The sequence below is a fragment of the Gadus macrocephalus genome, chromosome 2 (assembly GCF_031168955.1).
Source record: "Gadus macrocephalus chromosome 2, ASM3116895v1".
NCBI classification, from domain to species: domain Eukaryota; kingdom Metazoa; phylum Chordata; class Actinopteri; order Gadiformes; family Gadidae; genus Gadus; species Gadus macrocephalus.
Genome location: NC_082383.1, coordinates 19,224,320 through 19,236,631, shown reverse-complemented (window position 1 = coordinate 19,236,631; position 12,312 = coordinate 19,224,320). Strand labels below are relative to the sequence as shown.

Genomic DNA, 12,312 nt, shown 5'->3' with positions numbered 1-12,312 from the left:
AGGGATAATGTATAGAACGCGGGGAAATAAAGCCCTGGCAGGGCGAACAGGACACCGCCGGAAGTTGTGAAGGCCCATGCAAGTGAACGGAGCGTTACACGGCATTGAGAAGAGCCGTGTAATAATTAAAAAGAATATAATTTTTAACGTTTTTTTTTCAAACATGTTCATATAGTGTGTATCCAATAAGGATATCATTTAAAATTAAAAAAAATCAGGTTTTTTTTATATAGTTTGACTGCTGTATATTTGAAACCTCGTAAACACATAGTTCATATCATTCAGGTGTGAGGATGGAGAGAAAGCAGAAACGAAGAGAGAGAAATAATCTGGACAGACCGGGCAAGGCGAAAGGTTGGTCTAGTGTTAGTTGGAAGTGGAACAGCCACTTGATACCAAGTGATTAATTCCTAAATATTAATTATATTGAAAAATTGCATTAGCAAGACGTGTAATTTATTCAAAGCCATGCTTGTTTGTCAATATGACTTAGTGGAGAAGAACACAGGCAAGGGGTGAGGGAGACAGACATGAGGTCGGTGATGGAATCTATATATAGAGTAGACCAGTGATGACATCAGGTAGGAATAATTAAATTAGTGAGGCCATAAAAACCTAAATGCCCATGGTTTTAATTTCTGCTGAACAACCTATTCACTGTGTCCTTTGGGGAAAATTAGTGCAGGCAGAGGCGAGTCAATCACCACTGAGGAGTATGTTGAACAGAGAGGTGAAGATGAGGGAGAGGAACAGAGAGGTGAAGATGAGGGAGAGGAATAGAGAGGTCCAGAAGACGATGAAGAGGAATAGAAACAGAGAGGCGCAGAGGAGAGGGCTGGGGCAAGGGGCAACTCAGAAGATACTTCTGAATGGCCTTCACCACGGGAAATGGGGGACTCATTGAGGCAGTACATGGTTGAGAATGACCCACAGAAATGTTCTGATGGGCCATATCCAAGATCAGATAAGAGTAAAAGGTGTTATGCCAAACAAATGGAGAGAAAGTGGAGCGGGATTGGTTACGCTGAAAAGGCACACTGGAGAAGTGCTGTGACTCGAGTGATCGCCTGCATACTCTTCCTTGCAGAAAGAAACCTGCCACTGAGGGGGAAAAATGCACAGTTAGGAAATCCGATGAATTTTCTGTGGCTGTGTCCCTGGCCTACACACACACACACACACACACACACACACCTTTTAACATTTCTTTACATCTATGTGGCTTTACTAAAACATATTTTCAACCTTTGCACTACAGCACTCACCGCATTTTCTGCAGGAAATACATTTTCTAGTTTCAAATGATATCAGCATCAGATATCACAAACAGAAAACATTGTAGAGTGTTGTTAGAAGGCACGGCGTCAGGATTCCAGTTGTGGATGGGCCAGACCAATTGTGGGTGGTCCTTAAATAAAAACGTTATCAAATCCCTGTTTAACCTAATACAAATGACCGACTAATTTACTGTTATATTATCTGTGCATTATAGAAATTTGAATAGCTTGATGCTCTTTAAATATGTTGTTGCATTATAAAATGTTTTGGTGCATATATAGGACGGATCTTTCAGCGATCACTCCTTAGGCCTTTCTACACTGCCAAGCCGGTTCGTTCGCGGCTTGGCACTCCCGGCAAATTCACCTTATTGCCTGTGTAAAACCGAGGGGCGAAAATCCCCCGTTCGTCACGGCACGGGCATTCTTGGTTCACGGGAGAAGCTGGGGCTGCGCACGGAGTCTAGACCTCTTTAGAACAAATTGCATACTCCCGAATGTTTTGAATTTTTTATGAATGAAGACACCCCAATGCAAGAATGAGTTCATGTCTGAGTAGGCTACAAATGCGATTAACTAAGTGCAAAAAAGGCCAACATATTCTTTATATTGCTGACCACTTGTTTTTTATCCAGACAAAAGCCTCGTAAAGAACGTTCTTCTGCGTCTTTCTCGTAGATCGCACCACCTTCAACGTCTTTGTTAAATGCGACTGCATCACCTTCTCTCCCATGATGGTCAGCAGCTCGCAGATTTCATCGTCTCTCCAGTTAGAACTGCTCATGTTGATATCGCTGCGTTATTGTCTCTAGTGTACATACAACGCAGCAACACCTATACCCAAGCCCGCCCCCCTGGAACCGCGGAGCGTCTAATCGCATTTAGCCTACATCAAAAAGAAACCGCCAGTGTGTTAGTGGTGGATTTAATGATTCGTTTCCGTGACCCAGTTCGCGTGATTCAGTTCGCCAAGAGGAGTCGTTCGCGAATCGTTCCTTCGTTCCTTTGTTCAGTCGAGTTTCCGGTAGCACTAACTCCACTGACTGACTGACTCAGGTGAGAACCGTGCAATGGCGTGCATTCCATGATGCGATTTACCGCTACCGGAAACCAGGCTGAACGAACAAACGATTCGCAAACGACTCCTCCCAGCTCAGTCGAGTTTCAGGTGAATCGATTCACCGGGAACTCGAATGAACTGGGAGGAGTCGTTCGCAAATCAGCCTAGTTTCCGGTAGCGTTGAATCGCATCATGGAATGCACGCTATTGCACGGTTCTCAGCTGAGTCAGTCAGACTCAGTGGAGTTAGTGCTACCAGAAACTCGTTCAGTCGAGTTTCCGGTGAATCGAATGGTGAACGAGACGAACGAGAGACACGAACCGGTTCGGTTCGTTCGTCCGAAAGACTCGTTCATTCGAACCGGTTCGCGAACGACCGAGCCAACACTAGTGTGTGTAGGGTCCGGGAGGTTAAAAACGTCTCTTGGTTCTGACCAAAGAAGAGCACTTTAGAATCTCCATTATGCACCATACTGCTTTAGCACGTCGCTCTAAAGACCAGGTCTAGTAGGCTATAGACTGTAAAAGTCGTCAGGGATCGAATATTTCCCACATAGTTTAGCTATGCTCGTATAACATGAGGCCAACTATTTCCGAATTCTGTTTAATTGTTTTAAGTTTTCAACAATATTTTGATGCCATTAGCAACAGACTGAGCTTGGCTTATTATACAAAGAAGATGCATTCAAATGTAGCCTAGGCTACTACGAGATAATAACTAATACAATAGCCTACCGGCAATTCACGGTCATCCACAAAGATAACAGCCGTTTAACGCAAATCGAATGAAGCATCAATATCAACAAAGTTTGCTGCATTGCAAAAATAAAATATTTAAGAAGCCTTTAAAAATATAGATACAAAATTAAAATATATAACGTTTAATTTATTTTATTTTTATAAGAATTTTTTAGGTGACTACATCACACCAAATTACTTTTACTTTTGATACTTAAGTACATTTGAAGCAAAGTACTTTAATACTTTTACTCAAGTCGACGTTTAAAGGGTGTACTTCCACTTATAGGCCTACTGGAGTAATATTTTACACTAGGTATCTCAACTTTACTCAAATACGAGTACTTTGTCCACCACTGCCCATTTTACCATTTACCAAGAACAAAACCCTGAAAGATCTAGTGAGGGAAACCTCTCTTCAAAGCGGTGGTTTGGGTTGGTTAGCTTACTATGCTACAATGTGCTAAGGTATGGTGTACGAGGTGCAGGTGAGGCATTAGCATTCAGCGCACAGTGGTGAAATACATTTAGTGCTGGGCCTCTGAGCAGGTGAGAGGGGGCAGGTTGGGGCTCAGAACACTATCAGCATCAAAACTACAAATCGATCGACAACCGAGTGCTCAGTCAGAGGGAAACAGGGAGAGTTGGACGGAGGAGACCAGAGAGAGGCCTACAGAGGAAACAGAGGAGATTGATCCAGAACACAGCCACAGAATAAACATTAGCCCGGCCAGGAGGAACTGGTGTTCATTGTTAAAACTGAAGTATTGAGGGTGAGGCTGTTTCAGTGACATTCTGCATGAGCCTGACTGTTCCAGTCAAACCGAGGCATGCAGATAGGGTGGCAAATGGTTTTAAAGAGGGCGGAGCCACCGATACCAGCAGCCAATCAGAAGCCCTTACAGCAGTTCATTATTTAGAGTGGCAGTAAGATCGTAGTTTAGGTAACGCGCATTCAACAAACAAGATTAAGGCTTTAGGGTAGGTTTTAACACATTAGGGTCAGGTTGCAACAGATAAGGCTTTAGGGTGAGGTTGTAACACATTAGGGTCAGGTCTTAACACATTAAGGCTTTAGGGTCCGGTTATAACACGCTTTAGGTTCAGGTTGTAACCCATTAAGGTCAGGTTGTAACAGCTTCAGCTCCCTCACCTGTGTCCTGGGTCTGGGCTTGTGCGTGGGCGCGCTGCTGTCGTTCCTCCAGGCCATCGGGGGGCAGAACCACTCCACCTCGCTGAGGTACACCAGGAAGGAGCAGTCGGAGCCGTCCACGCCGTAGAAGGCGTAGCACGGGTCCGAGGTCCAGCGGGCCCGCATCCACTGGAAGGGGGTTTAGGACGAGCAACATAAACAAAAGACTTCTCTTCATAAAAGTTACAAAATGCCTCACAATAATAAAAGGATTAGGAAAATAGAGAAAATAGTATGATTATAGAAATGGTGATAAAAATCAAGTGAAGATAAAGACAGATATTAAATGATTCATCACAGTCACAGTCACGTACAATCACAAAGATCTCCTGATGAAAAAAGAACAAACAAAAAGGACCATGACTTTGCATCAGGGTCACATGATGAAAAGGCCCCGCTCTGATTGGCCGGCCTGCGGGAGGGGGACGACACTTACGTCCACCTTGCTCTGGCAGTCAGGGTAGCGGGGTTCCTTTGGGATCTCACACTGTCCTAACGTCCCCTCCTTCGCTGCACACAACGCAACACAAAACAGGGTGACGAGGACATCTCCACAACCGTTTTACAGTAACATTACAACGCGACCGTCTCCCCAGTTACACCAGTTCTGACCAGGTAAGGCGCTATGAATGAGAGTTGTTCCGATCCCATACCAGTATTGGAAATTTGGAAAACTTTGGAAAAACAGTGTCGGAAATTCTCCTCTTAGATGTGATGAGTTGACCATCACAACCTTCAGCTGTTTGTGGGAGTTTTGTGGGAGCAGCTGAAACCTAGGGGATTGTGTGTGTGTGTGTGTGTGTGTGTGTGTGTGTGTGTGTGTGTGTGTGTGTGTGTGTGTGTGTGTGTGTGTGTGTGTGTGTGTGTGTGGGTGTGTGTGTGTTTCACAACCTTCCAATCACAACCTTCAGCTGTGTGTGTGTGAGCAGCTGGAACCCAGGGATGTGTGTGTGTGTGTGTGTGTGTGTGTGTGTGTGTGTGTGTGTGTGTGTGTGTGTGTGTGTGTGTGTGTGTGTGTGTGTGTGTGTGTGCGTGTGCATGTGCGTATGGAGCTGAGTTTTAGCGGCGAGTCTACCCTGGCCTCCACACTCCACACAGTGAAGACTTAACTTTGGCTTTAGTGGGGTTATTAATAAAATATTATATTGGATTTTCTCCTCCCTGCCCTTTTTTGCCTCTGCTCCCCCTCTACCTTTCTAATCCCTCTCCTCCCCCCTCCCTCAGATTCTCCCTCCCTTTCTTTCTCTGATGCTTTCTCTTTCTCCCATCCTCCCTCTCTCCCTCTCTCTTCCTCCCTCCATCTTCTATGAGCCTCTTTCTTTCTCCCTCCCTCTCTTTTTCTCTATTGGACTCTATTGGACTCTCTTTCTCTAAGCCACTTTCCGCTCACATTTTTTATTCTCTCCCTCTCTCTCGTTCGTACAGAAAGATTCACTATCTTTCTGGGCCTCTCCAATGCCATGTCTACCGTATATCAATATAGGCAACACATATTCTCCCTCCCCCTCTCTCTCTCTCTCTCTCTCTCTCTCTCTCTCTCTCTCTCTCTCTCTCTCTCTCTCTCTCTCTCTCTCTCTCTCTCTCTCTCTCTCTCTCTCTCTCTCTCTCTCTCTCCCTCCCTCCCTCTCGTCAGGCTAATTAAAAGCTGACTCTTGTCACTGCGACACAATGTATCCGAGCCACTGTGAGTCTTAAGACATTCAATAAGCAGCAGCCTTCTTTTGTCTGATTAGCATCACAACAACGTGCCCTACTCGTGATCAAAAGTCTCTGCGAATAACGACACAGAGACAAACCCATTAATTGGCAGGGATTCTAATCAGTAAGCTTAGAAGAAGACTCAGGATACGTTTATATTGGAGCTCAGATATGATCACACATTAGCATTTTGCAAGGGCCTCCTTCCTCCCTCGCCATTTGGCCTTGTTGTGTTAGAGTGAGAGTGAGCTTTCCTTATTGGACCAGAGAAACAGAACAGCACGGTATCATATCTCTGTCTCTGGCTGATGATGGAGCAGTCGTTTAGTTTTAGTGGGAATCTATTTCATTAGAATGCTTAGTGGGGAACTGGAAGCTATCCATGAATGAGTGTGTTTGTGTGTGTGTGTGTGTGTGTGTGGGGGGGGGGGGGGGTTACGTGTGTGTGTGTGTGAGTTTGTGTATGTGTGTGTGTGTATGTGTGTGTGTGTGTGTGTGTGTGTGTGCGTGTGTCTGCGTGCATGAATGGATTTATCTGTGTATGCGCATGCGTGAGTGTGCACTTGTGTCTGTAGGTTTACATGTGTGTGTGTGTGTGTGTGTGTGTGTTTACGTGTGTGTGTGTGTGTGTGTGTGTGTGTGTGTGTGTGTGTGTGTGTGTGTGTGTGTCTGCGTGTGTGTCTGCGTGTGTGTGTGTGTGTGTGTGTGTGTCTGTGTGTGTGTGTGTGTGTGTGTGTGTGTGTGTGTGTGTGTGTGTGTGTGTGTGTGTGTGTGTGTGTGTGTGTGTGTGTGTGTGTGTGTACCTTTGTCTCTGACGCTGCGCTGGAGGATCTGCTCCACCCGGAGCGCCAGGTCGGACATGTTCTGAGCGATGGACTCGATCCTCTCCAGTAGGCCTGCTGGCTGGAGCCTACACACACACACACACACACACACACACACACACACACACACACACACACACACACACACACACACACACACACACACACACACACACACACACACACACACAGGTACACACACACACACACAAACACACAAACAAATGAAATCTGAGGGGGCCTGCCTCATTTTGTGTGTGTGTGTGTGTGTGTGTGTCTGCATCTGCGCGTGTGTGTGTGTGTGTGTGTGTGTGTGTGTGTGTGTGTGTGTGTGTGTGTGTGTGTGTGTGTGTGTGTGTGTGTGTGTGTGTGTGTGTGTGTGTGTGTGTGTGTGCCTGCATGCTTGTTTGTGTGTTCTCTCCAAACGCATAGGTAAAACACTGTGAATCAACCCCCATGCTGAGAAGTAAACAAAGAGTAAGATTAATCAAGTCTGCCGTTCTCCATCTCCTCACACAGATCTTTTAATCAGGTCTGGCGTTCTCCATCTCCTCACACAGACCTTCATCCTCAACAACATCAATCCTCGAGCCAAGTTTATCCTTTTTCTAGCTGAGCGTGAAATCGGAAAAGCTGAACACAAACGGCAGCGCAGTTTATTCATCTGAATGTCTCAGAGAACAGAGGACCAATTAGATCGGTAGAAAGTGTTTCCCCGCACTTAACGTAGAATAAACACATCCACACATCGATATATATAGACCCGAGGAATAGAGGGGGAGTAGAAAGAGAGAGAGAGAGAGAGAGAGAGAGAGAGAGAGAGAGAGAGAGAGATGGTGAGTGAGGGAGGGAGGAAGAGAAAGAGTGAGTGAGTGAGTGAGTGAGTGAGTGAGTGAGTGAGTGAGTGAGTGAGTGAGTGAGTGAGTGAGTGAGAGAGAGACGCCGAGTGCAGGAAAGTGAAAGAGAGAGAGAGAGGGCGGCAGACGGACTCTTTGAGTCTTGAACCATGGTGTGTTTAATCCTGGATGTCTATCCTCAGAATGGATCGATATTCCAAGACAAACGAGGGTGTCTGAATCAGCACCGGTCGTGGCATCACACCAGAACAGAGTCTGCTTCCCGCAGAGTGTGAGGCTCTTACTGCGTTCAGCCTCTGGACTAATATTTCATACATCCCTATTGTACCATTTAGCAGAAGCCTTTAGCCAGACGAAACTACAGTGATGATGTGGCTGTTGTTGAGGAGCAGGCAGCTCTAGAGGCCTGAGGGTGAGGCTCAGACATTAAGGGTCGAACCCAGAGCGTTCCGGCTGGGACTGGAACTCTGTTACCAATACTGTCCTGCTCAGCTGCATGTCCTGCTGTGCTGTCCGGCTGTCCTATCCTGCGGTCTGTCCTGCTGTCCTGTCAGACTGTCCTGACCTGATGTTTGTCCTGTCCTGCTGTCTGTCCTGTCCTTCTGTCTGTCCTGTCCTGCTGTCTGCCCGTCCTGCTGTCTGTCCTGCTGTCTGTCCTGTCCTGCTGTCTGTCCTGTCCTGCTGTCTTCCCGTCCTGCTGTCTGTCCTGCTGTCTGTCCTTCTGTCTGTCCTGCTGTCTGTCCTGTCCTGCTGTCTGCCCTGTCCTGCTGTCTGTCTGTCCTGCTGTCTGCCCTGTCCTGCTGTCTGTCCTGTCCTGCTGTCAGTCCTTCTGTCTGTCCTGCTCCAGCAGCTTACACAGCCCGAAGGCTAAACCACCCTCTTTAATCATCTGAGCATAGGAAGCTCTAACGTAGAAGTTAAGGGATATTTGCTTGCCTGTTAAAAAAACATTTACTTTATTCCAGTCCCAGCGAGACCAATTACATTCCCATGAACTTTCAGAAGGAACAAGGATTATTATGTTTGATCCCAGTGGCTCTTTGCTTTAAACAATCGTGGAATATTTACCTATAGGAATGTCTTGGCTATGGTAGGAGCCGTGTTCAAACATAACACAGAACTTTATCGATTCAAAGCCACATTGACACTGGGTAAAGCCAATCATGATCCAATGTCGAGTAAACACTCATTTATTTTACAGCAATTTTTTCTGTAGGGTAAGGTAGCCCGTATTCAATAACAATTTCCATTATATTAATGGTAAGAATATAACCGCACGCACAATATTTTTTGCACAAAATCACCTGACAGAAGTGGATTACTGTAGTACAGTCTTGGTGGAAACAGGGCTGTTGCCATGGAGACCAAGGAGCGCTCTAGGATGGAAGCATCAACGTACTCAGAAGGAAGAACCCCGTACCACACACGCACACACATGGGCCCGAGCACGCACACACACACACATGCATGTGCACTCACACACACATACACAAGCTAGCACGCACGCACACACAATCACCCACTCCTTTTGCCTTTTGCAAACTCCAGTAAAAAAGTGTGTGTGTGTCTGTGTGTGTGTGTGTGTGTGTATGTGCGTGTGGGGGGGTATTTCTCCTCATCCACTACATCCTCCTCCAGCTACTAATACTCTCACTCATACTCCCTCTGCTATTAATACTACCACACCACTGCTACCATTAATACTAATATTAATACTACATCACCACTACTACTGATATTGATATCATGACTATTAATACTACCACACCACAACTACTACTATTAAAACTACTACTACTATTACTACCCACTACTACTAGTACCACCACACCACTACTACTGCTTTAATTACTACTACACTACTACTACTATTAATCCTCCTACTACTATCAATACTACTACACCATTACTAGGGGTGGAAAAAATAATCGATTCTTCGATGCATCGCGATCCTCTCTAGAACGATTCCGTCTCGATAAATTGCTAATCTGATTTTTTAAAAAAATTTAATATATATATTTTGTTCGCCTGCTGCAACATTCTGTTCGCCAGAGGGATCATTTTTGCAATTTTCAAATTATTTAATTTATCTTCAGTGTGTATTGGCCAATCTGATTGGTCTTGACAGACACAAGAACTCCTTCTAATTCAAGTGCAGCTTTAGACATAGAAAAGTAAGATTAGAAATTAAATAAAACCGAAACCTATTTTTTACATACTTTGATTGATTATTGCATTGTTCATAGAAAGTCATATTTGTGACAAAAGCTTTCTCTCTAATAAAATATTACATAAGTTAATTCATCTGTTGATGTCTTTAATGATCATCACAAAAGTAGGAAAGTGATTAGCAAACTCTGAGTAGCAAACTCAGAGTATATACTCAGATGTATAGATATATTTTTGAAAATCACGCATGGAAATGTACATAAAAAGAATTGTTGAATCGAGATGCATCGATAATCGCTGTAGAATCGAATCGTTGACCTCATAATATGAATCGACTATACTACTATTAAACATACAGGAAATTGACTTGGTGTGGTTAATAATAATAATAATAATAATAATAATAATAATAATAATGTTAATATTATTATTAATACTACTACTGCTACTCCACTAACACCACTCTTACTGCTCCCTTGGCGGCGGCGCACATAGTTGCAGCGGCCCGGAGCTCCCCAAACTGGCATGTTTTTTTTTGTTTTTTTTGTAATTTTTGGTAGCACTTAATATTATTTCACACGGCTTTTCACACTGCTTTCGGACCCAACAATGAAGTACAGCCGGAATTAACTTTTAAAGACCAACAACGCTCCTTTTCGCCAACTCCCAGCTGACTTCGCCATCCAGCGCTCCTGAGGCTGAGAAGCGGAGGAGGAGACGCTGTGCGCGGCTGCAGATCCGACTGGAACTGGCTTCACAGGGCACATCGAGAACGAGAACTGCTGCAGCTTGGTCTTTACGGAAACCTGGCTGGAGAAAAGACCCCGGTCTTGGGCTGGATGGCCGCACTGCCTATCGAGCAGACAGAACAGCTGACATGGCTTTGTTGCCATGGCGGCGGCGGACATAGTTGCAACATAGTTGCAACGGCCCGAAGCTCCCAAAATCGGGAATGTTTTTGTAGTTTTTGGTAGCACTTAATATTATTCCACACAGTTGTTGTTGTTTTTTCCACACTGCTTTCAAACCCCGACAATGAAGTACAGCCGAAATGCACTTTTAAAGCTCAACAACGCTCCATTTCGCCTCCCAGTGGACTTCACCATCCCAGCCGAGATCACCAGATCACCATCCAGCACTCCTGAGGCTGAGAAGCGGAGGAGGAGACGCTGTGCGCGGCTGCAGAAGAGGGGAAAACGCGGAGGTACGTGGGCTAGGCTCAAAGCGAACCCATTCAAACCCCCGCTTCCTACCATCTTTCTCTCAAATGTCTGTTCGATCCGCAACAAGGTGGATGTGATCCGACTGGAACTAGTTTCACAAAAACACATCAAGAACTGCTGCAGCTTAATCTTTTCGGAAACCTGGCTGGATAAAAAGACCCCGCACTGCCTATCGAGCAGACAGAACAGCTGACTCGGGTAAGAAGCTAGGAGGAGGTCTGTGTATCTATACCAATGACTCGTGGTGTACCAATGTCACAGTTGTTAGCAAACATTGTTGCCCTGACGTGGAATTTTTGTTGCTCCAATGCAGACCGTTTTACTTACCAAGAGAATTCTCTTCTGTTTTCATCTGTGCTGTTTACATTCCACCCTGGGTCCCAGGATGTCTCAAGGCAGCAACAATAGTCCCGGTTCCCAAGAAACCAAATGTTGCAAGTCTGAACAACTACAGGCCTGTGGCACTCACCCCTATCGTCGCAAAATGCTTTGAGAAACTAGTCATGAAACACATTAAAGCCTCCATACCGCCATCATTAGATCAGAATCAGTTTGCTTACCGGAAGAACAGGTCAACAGAGGATGCCATTGTGTTACACACTCTACCAGAACATCTTGAGCACAGTAACACATATGGGCGACTCCTTTTTGTTGACTTTAGTTCAGCTTTCAAACTCGGCCTGAACACCACTTTATGCAATTGGATTTTGGACTTTCTAACACACCGTACACAACATGTCAGGATTGGCAAGCATGTCTCCCCCACCCTGCCCATGAACACCGGGGCCCCCCAGGGTTGCGTGCTCAGCCCACTTCTCTACACACTTTTCACTCACGACTGCTGCTCCTCTTCTCCATCTAACCTCATAGTGAAATTTGCTGACGACACAACAGTACTTGGCCTCATCACAGGAAATGATGAGACCTCTTACAGGAGGGAGGCCGAGAGACTGGTAGAGTGGTGCGGTGATCACAACCTGGTTCTCAACACCACCAAGACCAAGGAAGTGATCATCGATTTCCGCAGGGCCAGACACCTCAGCCACTCTCCACTCCTAATCGGAGGGGAGGAGGTAGAGAGGGTGTCCATCTTCAAGTTTCTGGGTGTGACTGTGGCCGACGATCTGTCCTGGAGGACCAACATCACCGCTGCCGTGGGTAAGGCACAACAACGCCTCTTCTACCTTCGGAAACTAAAAAGGGCTAAACTTCCACAGGGACTGATGGTCAACTTCTATCACTGCGCAGTAGAGAGTGTACTCACCTAACGGACT

The 12,312-nt window shown here is 45.6% G+C and overlaps 1 protein-coding gene across 1 annotated transcript in view; it reads right to left on the bottom strand.

Annotated features, from left to right (window-relative positions):
• Positions 1 to 12,312, bottom strand: part of LOC132469817 (alpha-1,6-mannosylglycoprotein 6-beta-N-acetylglucosaminyltransferase B) — a 43,371-nt gene that overhangs the window by 7,512 nt on the left and 23,547 nt on the right. Inside the window, exons 4-6 of the mRNA XM_060067896.1 lie at positions 6,769 to 6,875; positions 4,704 to 4,777; positions 4,229 to 4,396 (exon numbers count right to left, since the gene is read on the bottom strand). Coding sequence (XP_059923879.1) covers positions 4,229 to 4,396; positions 4,704 to 4,777; positions 6,769 to 6,875 — 349 coding nt within the window. The remainder of the gene's footprint in view (positions 1 to 4,228; positions 4,397 to 4,703; positions 4,778 to 6,768; positions 6,876 to 12,312) is intronic.